This window comes from Tursiops truncatus, chromosome 13, assembly GCF_011762595.2.
Source record: "Tursiops truncatus isolate mTurTru1 chromosome 13, mTurTru1.mat.Y, whole genome shotgun sequence".
NCBI lineage: Eukaryota > Metazoa > Chordata > Mammalia > Artiodactyla > Delphinidae > Tursiops > Tursiops truncatus.
Window position 1 is genome coordinate 75,370,943 of NC_047046.1, and position 27,906 is coordinate 75,398,848.

A 27,906-nucleotide genomic window follows, 5' to 3' on the forward strand; every position below is an offset into this window, starting at 1 on the left:
GTACACTTTTGTGTTAGTTGCCTTTGGATTTCTAATTCCGATATTTCTTTGCTTTTATCTTTCACATTTGATTTCCAGGAACTAAATATTTCCGCTTTTCCCAACAGATGAACTAGATACAGCATGGCCTCTTCATGGTTATGCTTTACAAGAAATAAAATATTTAATATATGAATGTCTGCATCACTGAGCTATCTGTAAAGCAGTTTCTGTGTGGCTAAAGGGATACAGTGTTTTGGTTAGTCCTGAGTCAAATACCCACAATCAAGGATGCCTAAATGGGGAAATGAGTTATACCTGATGGTGGTGGGGGGATGGGCCACACATCGAGAGACTCTCTGGAAGAAAGGGGAATGGGTTTTGATCAAGCAACAGTGATAGAGGTCTGCCTCAGAAGGTAAGACCTTTAAATACTAGGTGAAGCTGTGCAAGTGTGACTGTGAACGAAACATTTCGGAGGATGGGTAGGTAGACTAAGCACCAGTTGGATAAGATTGAGCTATTGAAATGTTTTTCTACATAGTAATTTTCTATCTTAATAAATAATTTTTGCTTATACTTTTGCAAAAAATAGAATTATACATTATGATTAGGTAACTTTATATAATTTCAGTACTTGTTTTACTGACTGTTACAGTTTTTACCTCTTCTGAGAATGTTGGAAAATCATAAAAGTGAACCATAAGACAAATGAAGCTCAAAATTTTAAACACAAGGAATCTCTCCACTATGAGAATAAAAAGTCATGTAGACTTTAAAACTCTATAAGAATATATCTCTTTCCTACCCTTACCAAAATATACCTGAGCAAGCAGAGAAACATGTTTTTCCAGGATCCAGTCAAGATTAATCTACATGCTAGTCAAATGGAAATAAGGGAAATTCAATCAAGTTCCATTCATTGCAAACTGAAAATTTTCTAAGGACAATTCGATGGTGCTATATAGGAAAATTAATATTTTATTTTCTCCTTGAAAAATACTATTCCCTATCTTGGTAACTTAGTTAACAATTAAATACCACTTATTACATTGTCATTTTTAGATTTGCAAGGCAACCTCTAGTTCTACATAGCCTGTTTTCATAGACTCTGCATGTAGAGCTAACAGCTGCCGCCTGGTGGCCAAAAGTACCTATAGCCTTACTTCAGGTCAAGATATGTCAGGATTTAAACACTCATTTCCACACTTAAATCTTTCACCTTACAGAAACAAAGTTATTTATTAAAATAAACTAATCAATTTACTAACTATATATATGAATAACTAACAAAGCAAAAATTTTAAGTTAGCATGATATGTTTGACATATAATCAGTTGTTACTTTACTTAATGAATCTCAAGCTTCCTTGCATCCTAAGAGAAACTTAATTTTATGAGCGATAGTAGTGCATTTTGGCAGTTCTATGCTAACAGCCATAACTAACACCATATTTCTACCTGTGTCAAATAATTTCTATCCTATGATTTTCTACAAGTAAGAACAGTGTTTATTTTTACTATCACAGGAGCCTGTTTCCAGTGCTGTTAATAATCTGTAGACCGTCTGATCTTTTCTGTTTTCAAATGTATTTCAAAACTGTCCTGTTTTTTAGAATTTTGAATCTTAACTCTGCTGACTAAGAAGTTTGTTTTGAGGGGACTAACATTTTTTGAACAAGTTTGTACATCTTTAGTATAGTGATGGTGACTCATTATTTAAAGTCATTTTACATGAAGCTCTTATACAAGTATATACTTCTTATGTGTGTTTGAAATGCTTAAATTTCACCAAAGTTCATTTACTATAATTATCAGATTTTTCTAGAACCTACGTATATGACTTCTCATTATTTTAATATACTATGGGGGTAAAAATGATCAGACATTTGGAAATTTTCAGTGGGAACAGGCAGCTAACATGTTGTCTTAAAGCTTAGGAATTTCTTTTTCTATTTTTCTTTTATTCACTTTATTTGCCTTCCTAAAGTAGGAGAAAATAGAAAAACAAAAGAAAAGTTGAGAAACAGGCATAGAAGACAATGATATAAAGGGAAATCAGATAGATAAAAATTACAAGGTTATGGTGAGGAGAAGCTGCAATATACAATGAAGACCTATTGGCTCAACATTTCTCTTCTCATTGTCCAGATGCTTTTTGTCTGTTATTATTCTCCTCAGCCTGAGAGAACAGTTGTAGCTAACTTGGCTGAACTAATAGAAATGTAAGGTCATTATTCAGTTTAAGTTAAATTGATGTATTTTGAGAAATAGCAATGAGTAATGCCTGGGCTTTTATAATTAGTATGAATTAAACATTCTATTTTGGTTTTCGTTAAAGTTGGCTACTTTGAAACATCTATGGAAAACATACTTTTTTTTTTAAATCAGGTTTTACTGTTTTGAAGTCATAGTCAATCAAAAGTAAAAAAACTTGCAATTCTGCCTTTCAGAGTCATTTTAAATGGAACTTCATTCTGAAGAGTGAAAAATCTTATTTAAAAATTTAAATTATAAATCTATCAATTCAAATGAAATTATCACATTAGTTATTTATATATTATTTCATAACAAATTACCCCAAAAGAAAGTGGTTTAAAATAACACAGTTTATGTGGGTCAATTTATCTGGGTCTTCTTCTTCAGGGTCTCTTATAAAGCTGTAGTCAAGGTGTTGGCTGCGGCTACAGCCACCTCAAGGTCCATGGGGGAAGGATTTGCTTCTAAGCTTTGTCGTTGACAGGATTCAGTTTCTTATGGATCTTTGGACTGGGGGCCTCGGTTCCTCACTGGCTTTTGGCCAGAAGTTGCCTTTAGTTTCTAGCCACATGAAACTGTCCAACATGGCAGTGTCTTCATCAAAGCCTGCCAGCTGAGAAGGCAGAAGAGAGTGTCTAACAAGATGGATATCACAGGCTTTTGTAATCTGATATCCTAAGTGACATACCATCACTTTGGCCATTATTCTTTTCATTAGAAGCAAATCATTGGGTCCAGTCTACACTCAAGGAGATGGGATTACTCAAGGGCATGAATATCAGGAGATGGACCTCATTAGGAGCCATGTCAGAAGCTGCCTACCACAGTTATCTTGGGTGCAATACCAAAAATTCTCATTTAAGAAATATAATTTTGGGCTTCCCTGGTGGCTCAGTGGTTAAGAACCCACCTGCCAATGCAGGGGACACGGGTCGGAGCCCTGGTCCGGGAAGATCCCACATGCCACGGAGCAACTAAACCCGTGCGCCGCAAGTACTGAGCCTGTGCTCTAGAGTGCGGGAGCCATGACTACTGAAGCCCTGCACCTAGAGCCCGTGCTCCGCAATAAGAGAAGCCACCGCAGTGAGAAGCCTGCGCGCCACAACGAAGAGCAGCCCCCACTCGCCGCAACTAGAGAAAGCCCACGCGCAGCAACAAAGACCCAATGCAACTAAAAATAAATAAATAAATAAGTTTAAATCAGCTATACTTCAATAAAAATTTTAAATTTTTTAAATAAAAAAAGAAATATCATTTTACTAATATGACATCGTAGCTTTTAATTATAGAAATACTGGGAAAATAATCACTGATTGTTTTAGTAGCTAGAAACTGAAATTCATTAGAAACTGAAGCTTTAAACATATTATAATCTCAGAATGTATGTGTGGGAAGTTAATTTAGGAGGTTATGAGATTCAGCTTCACACCAGTAGAGAATCCCTTCACAACATCTCTCACAAATGGTTTTGCCACTGCTGGATGGTGGCAGCCCGTCCATTGTGAAAAGTTGAATTTGTACAAAAATATTGTACAAATTGTACAAAAATATTGTACTTCATGTTAATTAGAGCTGACTCTTTTTAACCCTTTGTCCTAGTTGTGCTTTCTATGCAAATACGAATCTTTATTCATCTGTATTATCTTTCAGGCAAATGATACTGACAGGTTGTGTGGCATTTGCACGTCATGTTGGCCCAACACGTGTAGAAGCTGAACTTTTACCACAGTGTTGGGAACAGGTAAATAACTGTACTGGGTTTTCCCTAGCTATTGTATTCTAATTTATTATAAATGTTCATATTATCTTTTAAAAATGCTATTAGGAAATATGAGGGATATAAATTATGCTACTGTTTCTATAACCCAGCACAGTGATTTAATAGTCCTTAAGAAAGCTCTGGGATGCTTTGCTTTATTCGTTCTTCCAACAAATACTTAACACTATTTCCACTGCCAGGTACTGTTGTAGTCACTAGGGATACAGTGGTGAATAAAAGACAATGACATCCTAGTGGAGAGGTAAGAGTAAACAAATAAATGAAATGATGTCTTGTAATTTATAAACTATGAAGAAAAAAAAAGGTAGGCTAAGGGTTAGAGAGTGATAGGGAGTACTGTTTTAGAAAGGGTGGTCAGAGAAGGGATCTCTGAGAAAGGGATGTTTAGACAAGAATCTGAATCCAATGAGACAAAATACAAAAATCCCTGAGTTCAAGGATCTGAATCAAGTGAGATACAAAATATGAAAAATATACAAACTAATGAGTTCAAGGGAAAGCAAGAGGCTGTGTGTATATGTAGGTAGGTAGGTAGATAATAGAAATCGTATCTGTATATATTGTATACTTGTATATATTACAAGTATATACAGAATATAAAGTGTAAACCTTTGATGTAGGAGGTTTATATATATTTATATTTCAACTCACTATTTACTAACAATACTTCTGGTTTTATGTTGAATTGTAATATTCCAGTCCTCACTAGAACTCAGAATCTTTGACTTTCTAGATTCCATATTTAGGTCATTAAGTAACTTATTCTTCCATCTTAAAAAGATGGATTTCTTACTTATGAAGACAAATTGCATGGCCTTATTTATACTAGCTTTGTCACTTATTCTTAAGAAAAATTATTAGCCTCTGGAATATCGCTAAAGTTTATGGTCTTTTAGAATTCTGTTCCCATTTTCTTTGAGTATTCATTTTTTTCTTTAGAATTTAGTGGAGTCATATCTAGATTCATTATTTAAAAGGGAACATTATATATATCCATATTATCTCTGACAATCCATATGTCATCTAGAGATTATTGTGCATACTAATTTAGGGTTAGGCTGTAACCACTGAAAAGTCAAATTAACTTGGAAACAACATATACAACTTTGAATTTACAATTCCGTACAGTTATACATATGTATATGCAATTTTAAAATAGTTTTTTCCATTTTCTTCTTTTAACTTTTATTGAGATGTAATTCAGAGAGCATACAATTCATCTATTTAAACTGTACAATTCAGTGGTTTTTGTAGTCACAGAGCTACACAACCATCACCACAGTCAATTTTAGAAGAATTTTATCACCCCCCAAAGAAACCCCAACCCCTTGAATTGGTTCTTGTACTTCAAGATTGTTTTAGGTATTCTGGGTCCCTTGAATTTCTGTATGAATTTTAAGATCAACCTGTCAGTTTCTGCAAAGAAGCCAGCTGAAATTTTATAGGGATTGTGTTGAATCTGTAGATCAATTTGGAGAATGTTGCCATCCTAATAGCCTTTCAATCCATGAATTTTAGGATGTCTTTCCGTTTATTTAGGTCTTTTAAAATTTCTTTCAGTAATGTTTTATAGTTTTCAGAATATCACTTATGCACTCTTAAAATTTATTCCTGAGTATTTTATTCTTTTTAATACTATTGTAAATAGAATTTTTTAAATTTTCTCTTTGTTTATCGCCAATATATAGGAATACAGTTGATTGTTGTGTGTACATTTAATTTTGAGACTCATTTTGCTAGACTAAAGGAAAGTAAAATCGAAGTTTACATATTGCATACTATGACATTGAAACCATTTTGTTTTGAGGTTACTATTTCTAGATTAAATTTTATTCAGAGATGTCAGTTACCAACGTCTCTACCACCACCTCTTCTGTAACCTGAATAAACATGGATATTGGTGATCTATCTAGCCGCCTACCTCCAGTTTGTTGCCCAATAGATTGCTACATAATTTCTTTTCTTAATTTTAGGCATCCAATACATTAATGAATTATGTCACCTTTTCATATGGGAATATGAGAACAGATACACTTCTTTTCCAGTCAAAGAAAGATTTATATTCTATGAAGAAGACATATGGGAACAAAACCCAGTATGTGTCATTTTTTTTGTTTTTGTTATTTTTTGTTATGGTTCAGTGTAGTCATTACAATATAGCAAAACCCCATCATCTTGCATATGCAAACAGGAATGAATTGACATCTGCTTACTTTAAAAACAAAATCATAACACCGGTCAAGGGCTCTGGTTAAATCATCGATTAATTTACGTCCTAATCCCTGAGGTAAAAAAAGAGGACTGAGGAATCATTCCTGGCACATATTGTAGACTGTATCAGTAAATATCTAGAAGCTGGGTTTTCCAAATTTAAAAATATACTAATGCTGCTAGGGAAGGAGAAGGTTGCTCCTGACATCCTAAGGAAAGCTTAGTCTTGGGCAAGCCCACATCTCTAGACACCTTGCCATATTTTCATCTTTGCTTTATCTTCTTTCTCTTTAACAGGTAACCCCTCTGACCTCATTTTTTAGGCTCTCCCTGATTCCCTTAATCCTGATCCAGGTATAGGGATCCCCGAAGTGGAAAAGAAAGAAGCTTTATTGCATTCCTAACAGGATTTATGGTGAAAAATAATTCTCTATTGAAGAAAGGGAGGGTATGTTGTTTATGCTTGATTTATTTATTTTTTACTCTAGATTAATCACAAATACCCAGAAAGAAGATTGCTTGTGGCGGAATCTTGTGGAGCACTGGCACCTTACCTTCCTGTAAGAATTGTAATTTTTTCTTAAAAACCTTTTTCTTCCTTTTGTAACAATAGAGAAACCTTTTTTTCAGGTGTCTAATTATACAGTTGAATCCAAATTCTGTCCTAACAAAGGAAAAAGATGAGCCAAAAAGAGAAGGCTCACATTGACACCATATGGCACTGCAGACAGATAGGTACATTAACCATTGATTTTGCATGAGTATAAATATATTAAACCTCATCAGCAATTCTCAAAGTGTGGTCTGAGGACCCTGGGGGGTCCCATGAGATGAAAATTATTTTCATGAGAATATTGAAACATTTTTTGACTTTTTCTCTGTGTTGACATTTACACTGTTAGTGCAAAAGCTGTAATGGGCAACAATGCCAGTGCATTAGCACTGATCAAGGCAGTGACACCCAAATAGACAGATAATGATTGTATTCTTCACTGCCATGCACTCGCAGAAAAAGTCAGTTTCACTTAAAAATAAGCTTAGTGAATCAGTAAAATTATTAATTCTACTAAATTTTGACCCTAAGTATGCATCATTTTAATATTCTGTGTAATAAAATGGAAGATACTCATATCAAGCCCTTTTGCTGCATTCTGAACTATGATGGCTTTTCAGGAAAAGCACTTGAGTTGTAAGCTAAACCAGTTTTAGTTGGCAGACCACTAAAAAAAGCTGTGGTTATTCAAACTTGGGATTTTGACAGACATTTTCATGAAAATGAATGAAATGGAACCTGTCATTTCAAGGAAAACCAGTAGACAGCATTCATTGCCAGTGATAAAACTGGAACTTATAAGTGAGAACAAGAATTTTGGAAAACTTGTATTCACCGCTGTGAGCTTGACAGCTTCTATTCTCATCAGAAGAGGCTATGAAAATACCTCTCCCTTTTTCAATTATATGTCTGTGTGAGGCCAGATTTTCTCAAATACTTCAACCAAAACAGTACAACACAGTTGAATGCTGAGCAGTTAAGAGGATCTATCTTCTTTTAAGTCAGACATCAATGAGATTTGCACAAAATATAAAACAACACCATTCTTCTCACTAATTTTTTGATTATTTTCATTAAAATTATAATTTCATTATTCATGTTAACCTTTAATGAGTTTATTGTTTTTAATGATTAATCATTTTTAATTTCTCTTATTTTATTTCTGATATGATAAATGTCAATAGATATTACCCACCCAAACAAAAGCTGTTTGAGGTGCTCATTAATTTTTAAATGACTAAAGGAATCCTGCCACCAAAAGATTGAGGACCACTGCACTGTTGTGCCCCTTTTAGGTATCTTCCCATAGGTCAAGGGCTTAGAAGGGGTAGAGAAATGAGGTGACATCAAAAATTATTTTAATTTAAACAACGATAGTTTAAAGCAGAGCTTGACAAAATACAGCCTGGAACCAAATCTAGTCCACAGCCTGTTTTTATAAATAAACTTTTATTGGTACACAAGCACACCCATTTGTTGTGTATTGTCTGTGTTCGCTATCACACTGCAACAGCAGAGCTGAATAGCTGCAACAGAGACTTTTTGGCCCCAAAGCCAAGAGTATATACCATCTGGCCCATTACAGAAAGTTTGCTGACCCCTGCCTTAAAGGGTCCTTTCTGTAAGATTGTTCTTTTAAAGGGATACAAAAATTGGAATTGTATAATACAGGAGCTGTTTATGTTGCATTTACTGTTACCTCATAATCTTTGGTGAAGAGTGAGAAACCAATAGTCAATTGTCTTTTTAAAAAGTAAAATTTTGGGGCTTCCCTGGTGGCCCAGTGGTTGAGAATCCACCTGCCAATGCAGGGGACACGGGTTCGATCCCTGGTCCAGGAAGATCCCACATGCCGCGGAGCAACAAAGCCCATGTGCCACAACTACCGAGCCTGTGCTCTGGAGCCCGCGAGCCACAACTACTGAGCCCATGTGCTGCAACTACTGAAGCCCACACGTCTAGAGCCTGTGGCCCACAACAGGAGAAGCCACCACAATGAGAAGCCCACGCACCATAACGAAGACCCAACACAGCCAAAAATAATAAATAAAATAAATTTTAAAAATAAATAAATAAAAATTTTGGTTTTTTATTCAGAAGAATATAAAGAATAATTCATAGTCTCACTCCCAGTAACATTTTTTTTATTTTGTTAAAAATAAATTTTCATGCAGTATAGAAAAGAATAAAATGAAAGTCAAAGACTTCCCTGACCCTAGTCATTATCCCCAAAGATTACATCTTTGGGTAATGATTTTTAATTAATACTTACAGAGAATAAAAATTTATGCATATTACCAGCTTGCATTTTTACATCCTTTAAATTTTTCTTACCCAGAATTAATTACTCTGTGTGTTAAAAGAAGCAAAATACAGAGATATTAACAGTATGTGAAATTTAAAAATGTACACAAGGGAATCTTCATTTTTAAATTTCACAAACCATTAATACCTGTGTTTCTTGCTGCTTTTAACATTTGCATTTTTAATTTTGACAGTGTTAAATTGCCCCCAACCAAGATAGCACAGATTGTACTCCTGTCAACAGTGCGTTGGAGTTCTTATCTTACCATACTTCAACTGGGCATAATCACTTTATTTTTAATGTTTGCCTATCTTTTAAGAGAAAATTATCTTATTGTTGTGATACATGAGTGAGTTTGAGCATCCTATTATTTATTGTTCCAAGACAGAGATGAACATCACATGCTATCAAAGAAGAAGGAAACTGTTCCACACTGCTCCTAGTACTAGAATGCTAAGCAGTATTAATAATGGACTTAATGTTTCCTACATGGACCTCCACTTTCTTGTTCCCCACTGTAACTGGTAACAGTAAAACCTCAGTGTGGTCATGGCTTAAATGGAGTAAAGCATCCTGACTTGTCCTGTGGGTTCCCTTAGCATACTGAAACTAACTGCCACAGTTGACCTCAGGCTAGATCATTGCAAAGCAAATACCCAGCTGAAGTTTACTCACCTCTGTCCTTTTGCCTGTGCTGATATTAACCAAAAAGCCCTTTTAATACACTTTAAAAAAAATTGGGGGGAGCAATTTTAGCCTAAAGGATAAATAAACAAGGCTGTACCAAAAGGCATATTCACCAACCTAAATGTAACCAAAATTTGCTAAACTTACATATATTTTTGTCTCTAAAAGTCAAAACAAAAGCTAGGTCATTTAAAAATGTCTTTTAAGACTTTGCTTTGCATACCAGATCACACGGTAAATTTATGAAAATGATCATATCCTTTTATTTTAACTATTATATGTAAAAGTAACTTAAACAAGTTTAAAGAATTTTATAAATTTGTCAACTTACAATAATGGTACAAAAAAAGAGAAGGAAGGGCAAGAATTTGTATAACAATAACACTTTATTCTAACCTCAGACATTAATTAGGCTAAAACCATGGGGAAAAAATTGTGTGAAATTAAGACACAACAGTGGTTGACATTATATTAAATAGCATCTGAAAATATCAACACAGTTTTTTAAGCACTTTTAAAGTTTACTCTCATGTTTCATCATCCTGTTTTAATATTTTTTCTCAGTTCTTCAGAAAACAGAACACCAGGATTTTATGTTTCCACACTCCTACCCCAGGCAAATGTTTTGCTTACCAGAGTGATTTTTGTAATCCCTCCTATTGTTATGACTGTCAGTGCTCTTATCTGAGTTGTACAGGTAGTGGTAGAAGAGTCATTGTCTGTTTATAGCAGAGTGTTGACTGTTGATTGGCCAAAAGGGCACTGTAAAGGTTTGAGGGATTGACACATATTTAGTAAAAATACAAAAATATGCTGGGAGATGATTAATACCAAGTTCAGGGTAGATGTTATCTTTAGAGAGGGAGTTGGAGGAAGGGGGAGAGGGTGGAGAAGAGTGATATTTCAGCTGTATCTCTAATGTCTTATGTCTTTCAAAAATGAGGACTTGAAGCAAACATAGCAACATGTTAATATATATTTAATCTAGATTTTGAATACATGGATATCTCATTATTTTCTATCCTTTTCTGCTGCTAGTGTAAATAAATAGTAAAACATGTTCCTGTTTATTTTCAGAAAGAAATCCGTAGCTCCTTGGTTCTTTCAATGTTGCAACAGATGTTAATGGAAGATAAGGCAGATTTGGTAAGAGAAGCTGTGATCAAAAGCCTCGGTATCATTATGGGATACATTGATGATCCAGACAAATATCAACAGGTATGTTTTTCAGAACGAATCCCATTTATTTCATTATAAAATTCCAAATAGTATAATATTCCAGATCTCTGATTCAGATATCCTATAATCTATAGTAGGGATGGCAGACGTGTCAACTTTAACCAGTTGAAGTTGGCTGCCTGGTTTCAGTTCTGCTATTTCAAGGAGGAGATGCTTTGATTCATTTATACTATCTGACACAGCTTTCTGGCGGTAAATTGGCAACAAGCATGCCATGTTACCACCCTTTCTCTTTGGTTTTCCCATCAACGGATAAATGACATTTTTCTTTAAAGAAATTGGGAAGGATAGGATTATGAATGGTTTTCTTTCTTGCTTAAAATGTCTGCTACATGTACTGCAGTGTATATTTATTACATATTATTATGTTTTTTAGGTTTTTTTTTTTTTAATCTACATTTTGCCTATTTCCTTTTGGCAGGGTTTTGAACTGTTGCTGTCAGCCTTGGGTGACCCCTCAGAAAGAGTAGTTAGTGCAACACATCAAGTATTTTTACCAGCTTATGCTGCCTGGACTACAGAACTTGGAAATTTACAGTCTCATCTTATACCTACATTGCTGAACAAGATTGAAAAACTTCTCAGGGTAAATACTTCCTTTATTTATATAGTTAATAGAAATTTAAAAGGTGTGTTCTAAGGCATCTTGAGAGAATGTTGGGGGAACAAAGACAGAAAGTACCACTTAGCGAACATTCTAATTAACTACCTGTTAAAGACTCTGTTGGTCTGGAGCCAAGGGAGATTTGAGGAAGTTTTGCTTGACTGAAGCTAGAGGAGAAAGAGCATGGTCTGCCTTTTTTTAGCTAAAATAGCACCTTTGTGGCACTAACTCGTATACTATTCACAGTGCTACCTCTTCCTAGCCTCTTCTGAAGACTTAAATATTTTAGATAAAGTGTCAGCATCAGTTCCCAGAATGCAGAGATAACTAAAATATGAGTCTCTAAAGTTTTCTTATTTATACAGTGTCAAAATGCGTTACCTTTTTTTCACTGCAGTAGTTCACGTCCTGACTTTTTAAAGGGAACTTTCCATTCTTCCCAAGTAAAAGAATTGAAGAAAAGTTGAAGAAACAATAGAAACTTCTTGTTCTAATTTTTGTATTAAAAGTCTCTTTTAAAGTCTAGAAGAAAAACATTTCTTTAATGCGTATTGATTATGTACCATTAAGGTAGATACTTTATAAAGTATGTTATTTCATTCTTATAACCATTTGAATTATATTTTGTTTTTTGTGTGGAAACTGAGTGTTAAAGTAATTTGCTCAGGGTCCCAAAGCTGTCAAATGACAGAACCAGGATCTGATATCAGTCTCTAAAACCAAACTCTTGCCCTTTTTACCCCCAGATTTTAAAGGCTCTTAACATAATGTATTTTAACTACTCTGTAGATAGTCTTATATGTATACACGTGTATTCATTTAATTTAAAAATTGGGCTATTTTTTCTATAAATTTCAAAATGGGTGTTAAGAAAACTATAAATAGACTATACTGAAGTACTCCTTTTTATGAAACCTAGGGAATTTTTTTAAGTATTTTTTTTTTTAATATTTGCATTCTTTCGATCTGAGAATTATCCGTACCTGTTTTTTTTGTTTTTTGGGGTTTTATAAAATTTTATTTATTTATTTTTGGCTGCATTGGGTCTTTCTTGCTGCGCGCGAGCTTTTCTCTAGTTGCAGCGAGCCAGGGCTACTCTTCGTGCAGTGCGCAGGCTTCTCATTGTGGTGGCTTCTCTCGTTACGGGGCACAGGCTCTAGGCGTGCGGGCTTTAGTAGTTGCAGCACGCCGGCTCAGTAGTTGTGCCTTGCGGGCTTTAGAGCACAGGCTCTGTAGTTGTGGCACACAGGCTTAGTTGCTCCGCGGCATGTGGGAATCTTCCCGAACCAGGGCTCGAACCCGCTTCTCCTGCACTGGCAGGCAGATTCTTAACCACTGCACCACCAGGGAAGCCCTGTACCTGTTTTTTTTTTTTTAGTTCGATTTCATAACACAGCTAATTCCACATTGTTGCTAAACATAGCTGCAGTATTCAGCACACAAGGTAATTCTTACATGAAGAAATTAACTAATTTAGAACTTGATAGTAAAAAACTAACATATCTGATATTTCTGACACAGTTGTTATTTATAATATAGTAATGACATCTCAAGTGGATTTGAACAGCAATAAATGCTTTCCTGTCTAATGATTCTGTTTTTCACTTTAATATTTGATTTCTGTGTACCATAGTGATCCTTTTACTCTTTTTTTTTTCTGTTATCTCTTTCTTTTGTTTTCTTTTGACATTTCTTCTCCTACATTTTATCTATACATTGAATTATTTTAAAGTGCTTCCAATGCTGGCAAATACAGTTGTCACCAAATCTATAAAAGAAGTTAGGAATAGCAAGTACTCCTGCTCGTTTAGCAGTTGAGCGTTTAAAATGATTCCTGTGGCTCACTTTAATTTCTTTAACCTGACTTATAAAATGTCAAAAGATAAGACCCTCTTAAAAGAAAAAGACCTTTAAAAGAAGTTCCATACAAATGAAATGACTGATGTTCACCCTAAAGTTTTCCATACAAAAGATTCTATTACTTCCACAATGCCTTAGTACTTCACATTTTCTCATACTCAGAGAAATTCAGAAAAGATTCATGGTCATCTCCATTAGGTGTGATGCTTTGAGTCTAACATACATGTCCTTAAATGTCTTATTGTTTGCCACAGAAAGGAAGAACATCATAAATACATAACCTCAGAAGTCTAAAGTTAGCTTTCACCTCCTTATATTTCAGGAAGGAGAGCACGGGCTGGATGAACATAAGCTCCACATGTATCTGTCTGCCTTGCAGTCCTTGATCCCATCTCTCTTTGCATTAGTGCTACAGAACGCACCTTTCTCCAGCAAAGCCAAGCTTCATGGTGAAGTGCCACAGATAGAAGGTACTGAACTTAAATTATGGGAGGAAGATGTAGAATATTAACAGCTTAGCTTTCCAAAGAATCGTTTCTGATTAAAAATGTAAAAGTCACTTTATATGACAGCATAATTACTAAAATGTATTATACATGTGGAACTGCATGGTCGTAGATTGTATGATATCTGGGGTGAACTATATGGCTTCATCTTTTATGGATAAGCCTCGTGGTAGTATTTTATAATATTTGTACTTTCTTTCCATTCTTAATCTAGAGCCTTTTATTATAGCCTTTTTTTCAGTGTTATAAGACAGAAATAAGCGTTTTCTTTCATTAATAGAGCTGAATTAATAGTTACCAGGACCAGTTTATGAAGCTTTTCATTTCCACTTTCTTTATATTTTTTCTTCCCCAGCTATTTCATCTTATTTTCAGTAGGGGAAGGTAAATGTAATTACTCTTTCCTGCTATGTCCTTGATAGGAATATAAGCATATGCAGCACAGTTTCTTTTTTTTCCAAAAAAAGAATATGATTTATTTTCAGAAATACATGAAATTGATAGCAAGAGCCAGTATTTTCTTAGCTCAAAGTCTAGCTAACTAGTAAGTGACCTTTGATCCATGGTACGTGGTAGCCCCACTGCACCTAACCCCCAGGATAAACGGCTACAGACAAGTTATTACTATGTATGAGATTCCTTTGCAGCTTTTTCAGATTTGTGAATTAGCCGTGTCTCTTACGGGCTTCTGATAGACAAAAGAATTATAACATTGAGAAAATCAACACACAGTGTTTTTAGAATTATAGTTTTCATGTAAAGTAAACAGGGCTACCTATAATCTTTGGGATATGAAGCAGTGTGTCCAAGAATACACAAAGCACAGCATAAAAATGGTGTATACTGTTAGAATGCCAGTTTTACTTCGAAAATTGAGAATGGATGGGGTAGAGTTAGTTTAATATTTTTTAATGATATTGAGGAGAATGAAAATTCAAACTTTTAAGATAAATCTTCATAAAGCGCTCACAGCTGGCTACTTTAGGTTCTACCCTTTCACTCATTAAGACACTTCATCTGCCTAGGGACTTTCCTGTCTTTCTAATTCCCTCTCTTTTTCTTTCTATCTTGCTGTATTGTTCTGCTGGGGCCAGCATAACGAAGTACCATAAACTTAGTACTTTAACAGCAGATATTTATTGTTTAACAGTTCTGAAGTGAACTCTCTCGAAGTCTGAGATCAAGGTGTCAGTAGGGTTGGTTCCTTCTGAAGGCTGTGAGGGAAAAGCTGTTTCATGCCTCTCTCCTCGCTTCTGGTGGTTTGCTGGCAATCTCTGGTGTTCTTTGGCTTGTAGATACATCACCCCAGTCTCTGCCTTCACCTTCACATTCCGTTCTCCGTGTGTGTGTGTGCACACACATGCACTTGTCTCGGTCCAAATTTCCCTTTTATAAGATCAGTTATATTGCATTAGAAGTCCACGCTATTCCAGTATGACTTCATCTTATCTAATTATATCTGCAACAACAATATTTCCAAATAAGGTCACATTCTGAGGTTCTAGGGGTTCGGACTTCAACATATAAATTTTTAAGGGAGACACAGTTCAACCCACAGCACTTGCTATCATTCATTCATTTAGCAAATAATTCTTAAATGTCACCTATTGCGTGCCAAGCACATGTTAGAGATTAGATAGAAAATTTTCAAAACTACTTTACCATCCTGAACATACTCCTTCTGATGTTTATGTGACCTTTCCTTGTGATTATGTCTTTATCATGCCAAAAATAATCTTTTAAGTTCTTATTGACTTAATTTGACCCTCTGACTTTTAATAGTAACTGTAAATGTTAATGTTATTATTCTCACATGTAGGTTATAATACATTTATTATAAATGAGGAAATATTATATCCTTATATATCTATATATATATATAGATCTATCTATATATATAGTCTATCTATATATCTATGTCTCTGTGTCTATCTGTATGTACATCTGTATAATTTGGGATACAGTTTATTACAAGTGAAGATTTAATAGTTTTCTTTTACATTATGAAAATTCCAGAGCACTAGCTAATATTTATGTCAGGCACTATTTTAAACACTTGGGATACACTCATAAACAAAACAGACAAATATCTCTGCCATGAAGAGCTTACATTCTAGTGAGAGGGAAATACATTGAAGAGTCATAACAGTTGTTATTTTGCTGGATTTGAATAATTGTGGTAATTTTTTGACAATAAAATACCTATTAAAATGGCATTCTGGGGACTCTTCTGTATGGTTACAAGTTAGATGCTTAAATTTTTTAAAATCTTTTTAAATAGAATAATGTTTTGAGATCCCTGAACCATTCTGATTGCTTATCTGTTAGAACTGAGTTATCCAAGTAATTGCTTATTTCTTGACATTGTTTTGCTTCTGTTGGACCTAGCTTTAAATCTTTGGACCTCACTTTGCCTGTAATAAATCTTGACATTATCTGATTTACTTTTAACTGTTCCACTATTTTTCAATAATTTGTCAGTATTTTTGAAGGAATAATATATTGATACATTCCATCATAGTATCGCAGATTGTGACCAATATGATATAATCCTTTTTGAAATTATCAGATATGCTTCAACAATATAGAAGTATGAAGTACAGATATCCCTCACCATCCAAATCTATTTGATTCCTAGGTTGAGATAATGACAACTCAAGCAGAAACCTCAGATAGTATGGGATACCATGTTACCTAAATTCATTTATTTGTTTGTTTGTGTGTGTATTATGATATCAAATAGGTGACTTCAGCTAGCAAGGGATAACCTTTATCTGTACTTAAGATACTGTTAAAAGCCTTGGGCAGCATAGGAGGACAATACCATCTTAATTTTGTCTTTGAGCACTTTTAAAGTTATTTCATGTTTTCTTAAGTTTAATAATTATCATTACACCATTAATATGTTTTGAGAAAATGCTGCATCCTTAATTGTGTCTTTTTAGGGTGTTAACCTCTATGCAGGAGTTGCTAGGCCATTAGGAATTTCTGTTCAACAGTTAATGAGCTGTTGGTAGCATTACTCACTTAACAGCCATCTAAGACCTGTTCTTTAATAACCTGGAATCTAATTATGATCTGTAGAATCATAGATTTTATTGATGTGTTCAAATTTTACAGTATACTAGTGTATATTCATGTTTTATTTACATAATTTTAAAAGTAATTTTTTCAGTTTTTCCCCCAAAACTTTTAAAGTATATACATGAGACTCTGGTTATAATATTTATAATACATTTTTTTAATGATAATTTTGCTTTATCTTACTGGTCACTGGTTTTAACACTTTATAGTAACTTAATGTTTATCAAACTATGGAACATTTTTTAAATAAATCATTTAATATTGGAGATTAAATACTTAAGAAGCCTGTTCAGCTCAAGTTTTAATGTATTTTAGGTCATTATTCTCTGGTATTAAACAGTTTTTCCCTGCTGTCAACCTATTAGTTTCTTGCTGCCTGAAGGAAATATTTTATCATAGTTATTAGTTTTTGACATAAACAGTCTGGTGGAATTACAAGTATTTCTATTTTTTTAAAACCAGATTCAAATCCATATTTTAGCTGAGATCTTATTTTGTGGCCAATTTTAATTTAAGTGAAATTTTACTCTTCACTGGCAAGCTCTTTCATTACAATATTCATTTACTAGTTATTTAGTCTCATAAAATCCTAATTTTTGAGATTTGCTAAATTTGTTCACATATGACAAAAATTTACAGTTGATCCTTAAACAACAGGAGTTTGAACTGTACACGTCCACTTATATGTGAATACTTTTCAATAGTTAATGCTATAGTACTACATGGTCTGTGGTCGGTTGAATTTGTGGATGTGGAAGAACCTCTGATACAGAGGGCCGACTGTAAGTTGTAGGCAGATTAACCCCTGATTGTACAGGGATCAACTGTATTTCATTTTTTTCTAAAAATGGTTTAATTAATATATTTTAGTTTTATATTTAAAGTCTATAATAAGCTAAATAAATATTAGGAGGCAGAACCTTACTTTTCTTTTGACAGAATAGCTAACTTTCCAAACTGTCATTTTCTATGTGATTTATTTTGCTTCTAATTTTTATAGTGACTAGGTTCCCTCGGCCTATGTCGCCTCTTCAAGATGTGTCTACTATTATTGGAAGTCGTGAGCAATTGGCAGTACTGCTACAACTTTATGATTACCAGCTGGAACACGAGGGTACAACAGGCTGGGAAAGTTTACTATGGGTTGTCAATCAATTGTAAGTTACCATCTCCGAATTCATTTGGTACATCTCAATCAGTTGAATGAAAGGTAGCTCACTATATTTAGCCTGGGCACTGAGGGACAAAATATAACAAAATATTAAAAAAAAATAGCAAAACATAACTTGGCATCATCTATGGTAAATTTCTTTAGGAGAGGAGATTTATACTACTAGATACGTAGTTATTTATCTATGAAGATGGTGCTGCTGTATTATGTCAGAAGACCTATCTGCTGCCTTATTGTCTACAAGTGGTGATGGATTTTAAACTACATTCAGACTTTTCATTTTTGAGGCTAAAGTGGATGATGCCATGTTAGCCAAGCTCTTGTATGAAATATCAGCTCCATTGATTTGAGTCTCATTAACTCCATACTTAGAACCCTACCATTAAGATTCCATATATTTTATGGCAATCAGTTAAAATTTATTTTAAGAAATTTATAGAATATAAACTGAAGACTTTGCAAAGGGTTCCAAACAACTCCTTTGTATTCCAATTTTACCAGCTATGAAAAGCAGAACAGAAGATATTGTTAGATTTGCATTGTTTCAGAAATTGGCAAGGAAACAATAATTTATTTGTACCCCTGCCTACTTTTCTTTCCTTTCATATTCAGGTTGCCACAGCTTATAGAAATAGTTGGCAAAATTAATGTTACTTCAACTACCTGTGTCCATGAATTCTCCAGATTTTTCTGGCGCCTTTGCCGGACATTTGGCAAAATTTTTACAAACACTAAGGTAAAAACTTGTGTTCCATGTTTTCTTATATGCAAGAGACATAGAAATGTAATGTGTTAATTAATGCTATAGCAGAGTAAATAAAAGCGTGAGCCCTTCCTTTATTCAAATTATCTTTTAATACCTTAGAAAACTGTGATAGTAAAAGAAAATTCTAGTCAGTAATATTCTTCTCTTTATTGATTTTCAGAAGATGATTTAGCCAAAACTTAGTTTGTATCCAGATTTGGTTATAAGATCTACTCATGTGGATATCTCAAAGCTTTCTAGCATAGGAAATATCAGCTAGGGGACTCAGCTGTGATTCTTTGAATGTACTTCTGGTACTTCACCATCTACCACAGATTCAGGAAGCAGCCATTTGCCCAGCATGCTTTGGTCAAAACTTTAGGTGATTATAGAATCAAAGCAGCTTGTATAGAATACTTGCTACAAGATACAAGCTCTTGCAATAGAATGGACACTTGAGATAAATGCTACATATTTCAATCACTGTCACATTTGCCTATCTAGGCTATTCTGTAGTTTTAGATATTAAATTGGAATGTCCTTAGGTCCCACTTTCTTCTTCAATCCTGTTAATCCATTTGTCTTCATAGCATATTGTTAAGTCAGTTCTTTAGAGCTCTAATAAAAACATAAAAAGATGTCATTGCTACAATCAAATGTTAATCAAGACATTTAAAAGGTAAAAATTTTGTGTAGCTCTTTACTATTAAGCCTGTAGTTACTGAAACATTTAGAGCATGACAGTTTGGTATAGTGGACTGGACGGAATTCGGAAAATGGGTTATGACCCTGTTATGTTTGTATCCTGTGATAAATCATTTAATGTATCTGTGCTTAATCTTTCCATGTGCGAAATGAAGAAGTTCCTTCAGTGTCATTTAATTCTATTTAATTTAAGTCTGATTCTGTAGATTAATCTTTTCACAGTTGTCTACATCTCAGTTTAAATTGAATTTGTAAATTAATATGCCTGACCTGTCAATAGGAGGACAAAAACCAGAGCTTGATGTTATTGTAGAAGAAACAAAATCATTTTACATTTTTCACTAACATGTAATTATTAAACAAATATGATTTGATTTTACTGGTAATCACGCTTGGCACAATTTGTTTGACATCTCCAAAAGAAGTAGCTGTTATTTATTTTACTTTTTTTACAAAAACAATTAGGAGTTCATTTTAGCACTTAACAGTAAGTGGTTGACTTCAGTGGCCTGAAATCTGAAATCCAATAATGTTAAAAAATTGAAACAAGCATTTGCTTTAACTTAAAATTTTAATGTTAAATTCTGTACTTGATGTTTAAAGTTAAATTTTAAAGAAGTTAAAGACTAACCTAAGCCAATGGATATCACATGATGAATATGTTACTTATTGAATACCCTAAATGAATGGAATTTCATTTTCATTCCTTTTATATACAGCAAATTTTTTCAATAATTCTAATCATATAATATCTGCCTAAATACCCTTTCTAACATCAAGGTCAGTTTTAGGAGGTAGTAATTTCAAGCACTTAAAATCACCTTGGAAATTATTTTAATTCAGTGAAGGAAACTAAAGACCCTTCAGAAAACTTGCTGACCTGAATTGATTCTTTTAAATATTTTATCTCTAAAAGGTGTTGTTTTCAGTAACTTAACTCTTCTTTTTTCCTATGGCTCTTAAGAATTGTTATGTTTTTGACTACTTGAATCAACAGTCTATAAAACAAAATAAATAAATAAGTAGTGGTAGTAAACATTTTATTTATTTAACCATTGATTGGTCCGTTGAACTTGAGACTTTCTGGATCTTTTCTTTGGGTTGCTTAGGTAAAACCTCAGTTCCAGGAGATTTTAAGACTGTCTGAAGAAAATATTGGTAAGTTTGTTCATTATTACTTTTAAAAACAATTGAATCTCTTTACTCCAGCAAAATACTTTATTCATTGTATGTGAAGTGTATAAATAAACTAGCAAGTACAATTGAAAAGGAAGATTTATACTACAGAATTCTTGGTTTTACAACTCTGCCATGTCTAATATTCTTCCCATGGGGTGGCAGTAAGATTAATCTTTGTCAATTTGACTGTAAATATCTACCTTCACCGTAATCAAACTGACCTAAGGCTGAGCTTCTCAAGCTGAGTACTTGTACCCTTGGAGAGTTGAAGTAGTATATTCGAGATACTGAAAAGGAAAAAATAAAGAGCATCTAATTCATAATTAGTTACTTAAAACTTTTCAAACTTAAAACAAATTGTAATTGAAGAGAATACAAGATACACATATATGTTTTTTAAATGAAACATGAGATTTTAAAGAAACTATAGGCTTTAATGGGCAGCTCCAGCCCCTCTGTTCATAGTTTTCACTTATCTATCATAAGAAGTGTAGTTGTAGCACCACTGGCCTAAGAACTCCTTTATGTGTGGATCTTATGTCCATGTGTATTTTTCTAATTTCTTAGGAACGAATTGTGAAAAATGTTAGGAACAAAAATGTATAGCCCCCCTGTTTTGTTTTTAAACTTGGTTGATTTTGAATGTATAGGTAATTCTTATCTCAGTCCTACCTTAATGATTTGAATTGAGTCATCTGAAAAACTCCATTTGGGGCTGTCCTGAGAGATAGTTAGAGAATGAATAAATGATTCCCTTTAAGTTTGAAAATGTCGATGAGATTTTTTTTTTTGACAAATGCTTCCCAAAGTTTATATTTAATAGCTTTCTAAAGGGTTAATGCTTGGAATACCTAATAGTTGGTATTATCTCTTTAGTTAATTATTAATTCTGATGATAAATTGGTGAAGAATATTTATATATTTTTGGAAACTGATAGGTTTTAGAATTATTAGTTAGCTGTGAATATTTAACTGTTCATATAGGAAGTGATTATTGTATATAATCACTGTATATACAGTCTGTATCTGTGAATTCAACTTAAGCTTATGTTCCTAGCCTCAGATTTACCTCTCAGCTACCATAGTCACAGTCAGCCAACATCAGTACTCCCCAAAAGAAAAAGTTACCCTTACCAAGAGAATAAACAAACCTCAAATACGAATTGATATGAAAATGGAACTTTCTTTTTTGCTGAAACTTCTTTCAGGACAGTTAAATACATTTTTTCAAATCAATTTCTTTATGTACTACTTTCTGAAAAGAATTTAAAACCATATTAAAAATAGATAAAAAGTAATTTTTAAAAGTTTGAGTACATAAAAGTAAATGTAAAGCACTTAAAACAGTGCCTAAAAATCAATAAGTGAAGAGCTGTGGTACTATAAATAGCAACTGTCATATCACCTCTGGAACATTTTTATTTTTAAATCATCTACGTTTGCTGCATAAGAAAATCTCTTATGTTACAGTAGTCACAGGACACTCACCTGTGATTGGATGCTTTCCCCTCTCCCCATGCTTTACTTAGCCTCCCTACTCCATGAAAACAATCAGGGTTCTGTCTGGCTGAAAATCCCTATACAGGATGCAGGAGGAGCTCTGGAACTAGGCTAGCACTGGAAACTAAATAGTATCTCGTATCTGGAAGCAGGTAAAATGTATATCTGGCTGCCTCCTTTCAGCTGAGTGCCTTTACATTTTACTGAATACTGCAAATTGAAAACCTGACAATTTATGAAGACCTGCTTATACGGGCACTTGGGAGAGTGTTAAAGAAAGCTCTGATTTCTGACTGTGCAAATAACAGTAGAGCATCTCATTTTGGTTATTAAAGTTTTTCCCATCTATCAAAACTGTCTATGCTAATGGCTCTGAAAAGTATTAAGTTGTATAATATTTTCACAACCACCAGTGGATATGTGTTTTAATCAAAATATTTTTTAAAGTAATAATATTTATTTGTAAGCTTTGTAACCAGTTGTAATTTTAAATATAATTTGTCTTATGACTTTTTGCTTTACATTTAAAGCATACTCAGATTTTTAAAATTGTTTTTGTGATTTTAGATTCCTCAGCAGGAAATGGGGTCCTCACTAAAGCTACTGTCCCCATTTATGCAACAGGAGTCCTTACGTGTTATATTCAGGTAAGGGAAAAATTCTTTTGCTGGAAAATGTAAAGCACTTTCTATTTAGAAAGATAGCTAATATTATGTATTTTAATGTGCTTATAATTGAAAATGTTACCCATAAGTGAAAACAAAATTTATTTATTCATTTCATTCAATAAATAATTTACAGTGGTGAGCATATTTCAGTAATAGTCTCTGAGGAAAATCTCTGTTGGACAAATAAATTTAGAGATTCTGTGCTTCTTGATATTTTGTTAGAGGTGTTAGATTGCACTTATTTAGTAATTTCTTTGTGTTTCCTGATAATTTTTTCATTAATAAACAACAAAGCACATGTGTTAGGTGAAGCAAACTACAAAATGCTGTAGCATACTATATCATCATTTTTAGTAAGGTATGTTTTAGTAATACTTTATCTTTCTTAATTGTTACTGCATAATAAATTACCCCAAAACGTAAAGGCTTATTATAACTCTTTTATTTGCTCACGATCTTTGCTCAGCTAAGCGTCTCTTCTTGCTGGTAGTCGCTTGTGTTGCTGTATTCACTTGGTTGGTTGGTAGGGGGTTCAGCAAGGATGGCTGAGCTTCAGTCTCCATGTAGTCTTAGGGCCTCTCTCTGTCCTCAGGGCCTGTGGAACAGCAGAGCCAGACTCATTACGTGGTGGCTCAGGGCTCCCAAAATTGCAAAATCAGAATCTGCTAGGCTAAAGCCTAGGCTTGGAATTAACACATCACTACTACTGCATTCTGTTGCTTAAAGCAAGTCACAGGCCCACCCCAGATTCAAAAAGAGGGAAATAAATGAGAGCATGAACCAGGAGATGTGGTTCATTGGTGGTCTCCAATGTAACAGACCACCTCACTCTACTTAACATTGTTTTAAGTAAACATATTATGTTTATTAAGGCACATCAGTCATTTTTAAGTGTGAGGCAGTTCCACCTGTGAGGCGAAGATACGGACTCAAGATAAAGCATTTTTAGGAATTAGAATGTGAGAAGCAAACAGGAAGATCTTTTTTCCCAAATTTACCCGATTAATACCTAATTTCTTTTGCCTTTTGTATTCAGAGTAAAGCAGTTCATATTTATTGCACTCTTCTTCCAAAATAGATTTGAACCATCCTATAATATTAAAATATAGTTCTACAGCATCATATGATACCTTGAAACAGAAGCTCCAACTCTGTTAAAGTAGTACAGTATTTTTTTAAACTTTTCTTCACTAGTTTCTAAGACTACTCCATAATATGTATACACAGAGAATCCCTGTGTTTAGAATATTTTAAGTCATGTAACCTTAACAGATTGTATTTATTGTTATTCTTAAATTCATGGAGATTAAGTCCTAGCACATATTACGAGGCACAATAACGTGAATACCATTTTCCTCTGTAATTTTAGAAGCTCTTCCGCATAATAACAAGTGTGATGTCAATATTTTTCTCTCTCATTTTTAAGCTCTGGCAGTTGGTTAGTATGTTGGTTTTCACCATAAATGGTATTTTAAGGCATAATGAAGTACAAGGTTTGCCTCATGGTAGTCCCTCAGTATAGGTTTGTTGAATAAATGAATAAAGACATGCTTTTTGAGCCACTATATGAAATCCAAATATCTAAAGAGATAAGAACTTTCCTGCTGGTTACAAAATGTGAATTGAGGTGGCTGTCCTAGATTGCCCACACCAGCTGTTAATATTTTTCTTACTAAACCAAATTTTCTGTTAGAGTTAATCACACCCTGATTGCTTTGGTAAACAAAACCTATTTTGAATCAAATACATGAGCAGTATTAAATTTCAAAGCTGAGAAACAGTATTATAGTAAATTTTCAAATCAAAGGAATTCGTGCTCATTTAGAAGTATATTTCATAGGTCTCATTTCACACTTGTTTTTTCAGATTTACAGTTTATCTTCCAAATTTATGGATACTCTGTTTAATATAGTAAGCGACTATAAATGAGTGAGATCTATATTCCAACATAGCTCTGATGCTGGTTTGTCAGTGTCTAAGTTCTTCCCTAAATAGACTGGCGTATTATAAAACTGCTGTGTCCATCCTTTATTCATGCTGATCATTACTTTTGTCAATCACTTATCTGTACCTCATTCTAAATTAACCTGACCATGTAGAAAAAAGGTAGGTGGTTATCTAGTCTTCCTCATGGATCTATTGATATATACAGAAGCCATTTATTGTTGAGCTAATAAAGACCTAAAGACAAAATACCTGACTCTGTATATATTTACTTTCTGATAGAATGTCAGATTCCCTCCCTTACAGATTCAGGTTAATTTAACATACAGTTATTTTTTTAACTTTCCTATTTAGTAGACCTGCTTTTTCTAACATATTTCTTAATACAGTACTGTGTAAGAAAAAAGAAAGAAATATTTTTTCAGATTACTAAAATAATGGTTTGTAAAAGAAAGATTAAAAGTAAAGATTATTTTTTAGTCAAGGGTGTGACTGTTTTAAGAACACAGTGGTCTATATTTCAGCAAGTGTGAAGCTTCTCACCACTAATAATTTCTCAGATATCAATTTTCTACTATTAGGAGGATAACTATTTTAGTGGTTTGTATTTAAGTATTTAGAGCCAAAGTTAATGGGAAGTAAAATTGGTAAAATAGATTTTAATAAAAGAATATACCTTGTTATGTTTTAAACCAGAACTATCTAATCAACAGTGCAATGATGTAGGAAGTAATCTGTATCTGAGCTGTCCAGTAAGGTAACCACTAACCACACGTGGCTGTTAAACAACTTAAATTGTAACTAGTGCAACCCAGGAACTGAATCTTTTATTTTACTTCATTTTTAGTTTAAATATAAGTAACCACATGTGGTGAGTGGCTACCATATTGGACACCACGGGTCTAAATCTGTGAATCAAGATAGTCTTTGTCCTCACACCATTGTGATCATAGATATGCTTAATAAATATCTTTAATTAAAATGCTCCCAAATTAGGATATTTGCCCCTTATTTGGTAAAATTTTGTAATTATAGTTAGGAAATTATGGTTTTAGTTCTACTTGACTGGGTGGAAATTCATTATCAGTCTTTTTCCTCTGTAGGAAGAAGACCGAAAGCTGTTAATTGGATTCTTAGAAGATGTAATGACCTTGCTTTCATTATCTCATGCTCCTCTTGATAGCCTGAAAGCTTCTTTTGTGGAACTGGGGTAAAAATAATAGCTTATAGTTTTTTAAAAGCTATATAAAGTTTTAAAGTTGGATTTATAGAGTACATACTTTTAGTCTAAAAAGATTGGCATACACACCAAATCTCTTGGTTTTGAGACTTAAGATTTTTTTGTTTGTTTTTGGTTTTTCTTATTTGTACATTCTTAATATTTTGTAATCAATGCATTATAATAAAAGAATGAGGGAAAGGATACAGACATATCTTCTTTGAAGCAGCTGGAGAAATAAAGTCAAGTACAGATTTGAAGAAAATTCAGTATCCCAAAACTGGAAAAGGAGCCCCAAGTGAAAGCCAGCTCATTAGGCTCCTTTTTCCATTCCATTTGATTTGCCTAGTCCCTCATAAGCACATCATCTAGCTGCTTAAGTAGTTTTATCTCATTCTTTACTTATGTGTTTATTAATAATACTGTCCCACATTTGGATAGTCTTCACAGCCAACTTACCCTTCCATATAGGTGATTTGAGTTATCCTTATTGATCCTTATTGATTACACAACCATATGATGTAAATAGGGCAGTATTGTCCCAGATTTTTATAGATGCAGAAATTAAAACCCACAGAGGTTATAACTTACCCATCTGGCTCTTAGGCCAGTGTTTCTTTCTCATAAGTAAAAATTTTATTTTACTTTATTTTTTTATAATTTTAACTTTTATGCTATTAAAGAGTTGAAATATCTGTCATAATTGCAACTACTTAGAGAAACTAAAAGTATAACTCCTGAATATGCTAAAAGTTTGTAGTTTTATAAGGTGACTTCCTTTTTTAAAGAATCTTAGATGTAACCTATTAAACCATACAAACTAATTCTATATGTTTGGCCAATATTTTTATCATTAATATTCCTCATAAATGTAGTATTTTTCAATACACCAGTAAGGCAAAATAGACTTTAATGGAAGAATATACCTTTTTATGTTTTAAACCAGAACTATGTGGCTCTCACTTTTAGCATTGATTTTTTTTCTTTCAGTGCAAATCCAGCCTACCATGAGTTATTGTTAACTGTTTTGTGGTATGGTGTTGTCCATACTTCAGCACTTGTGAGATGCACTGCTGCTAGAATGTTTGAGGTATGTAAACAAACGCTTCTATTGGTTCAGATCATAATGATTTTCTTTGGAAGAGGGAGAGGGAATATTTCTTAAAAAGGCAGAGAGGCTTTTCATACTATGGTATGTTGATGTATATTTTATGGCATTGAAGAGTATCTAGTTGTGTACTGTGTGATGGGGCAGAAATTTAGCTTTGGTACTTTTCAGATTATTTTCTAGCCTTATTGGTTCCTTGAATGTTATTGTATTATCATTTCCATTTCTCAGAATTTCTTTTAAATCTTATTTTAATTTCCATCCTATGTAAATCTTCCTGGCTATACTTTCTATTTACTGAGGCACACAGCTATTAAAATAAAGTAAAACAATATAAGATATCTTTAAGGTTGTAAAATATAGTTGGATTCATGAGTAAAATATAGTTGGATTCATACTTGCAGTTATGGAAATATTTATTTTACTGATTATTCCTACTTCATTATTCCCTCACCTTTCATATCTGGAATAACAACATCTCTATACATTAACTGCCTGTAGACTTATAAGACAGAAGAGACTTCATATAATTTAACTAGATTTTCTTAAATTGCCACCTACCCAAGTTTAGTACGAAAATTGGAATACCTATCTTTTTATC

At 33.5% G+C, this 27,906-nt stretch overlaps 1 protein-coding gene across 6 annotated transcripts in view; it reads left to right on the forward strand.

Moving 5' to 3' along the window:
- Positions 1–27,906, forward strand: part of RELCH (RAB11 binding and LisH domain, coiled-coil and HEAT repeat containing) — a 120,877-nt gene that overhangs the window by 64,171 nt on the left and 28,800 nt on the right. For all 6 annotated transcript variants that reach the window (XR_004521601.2, XM_019937180.3, XM_019937177.3 and 3 more), the window contains exons 12-22: positions 3,888–3,978; positions 6,717–6,788; positions 10,851–10,991; positions 11,434–11,598; positions 13,799–13,946; positions 18,067–18,223; positions 18,850–18,973; positions 20,797–20,845; positions 22,934–23,013; positions 26,082–26,188; positions 27,188–27,287. Coding sequence is in view for 5 of the 6 variants with exons in the window: in XM_019937180.3 (XP_019792739.1) it covers positions 3,888–3,978; positions 6,717–6,788; positions 10,851–10,991; positions 11,434–11,598; positions 13,799–13,946; positions 18,067–18,223; positions 18,850–18,973; positions 20,797–20,845; positions 22,934–23,013; positions 26,082–26,188; positions 27,188–27,287 (1,234 nt within the window). In the remaining variant the exon portion in view is untranslated. The remainder of the gene's footprint in view (positions 1–3,887; positions 3,979–6,716; positions 6,789–10,850; positions 10,992–11,433; positions 11,599–13,798; positions 13,947–18,066; positions 18,224–18,849; positions 18,974–20,796; positions 20,846–22,933; positions 23,014–26,081; positions 26,189–27,187; positions 27,288–27,906) is intronic.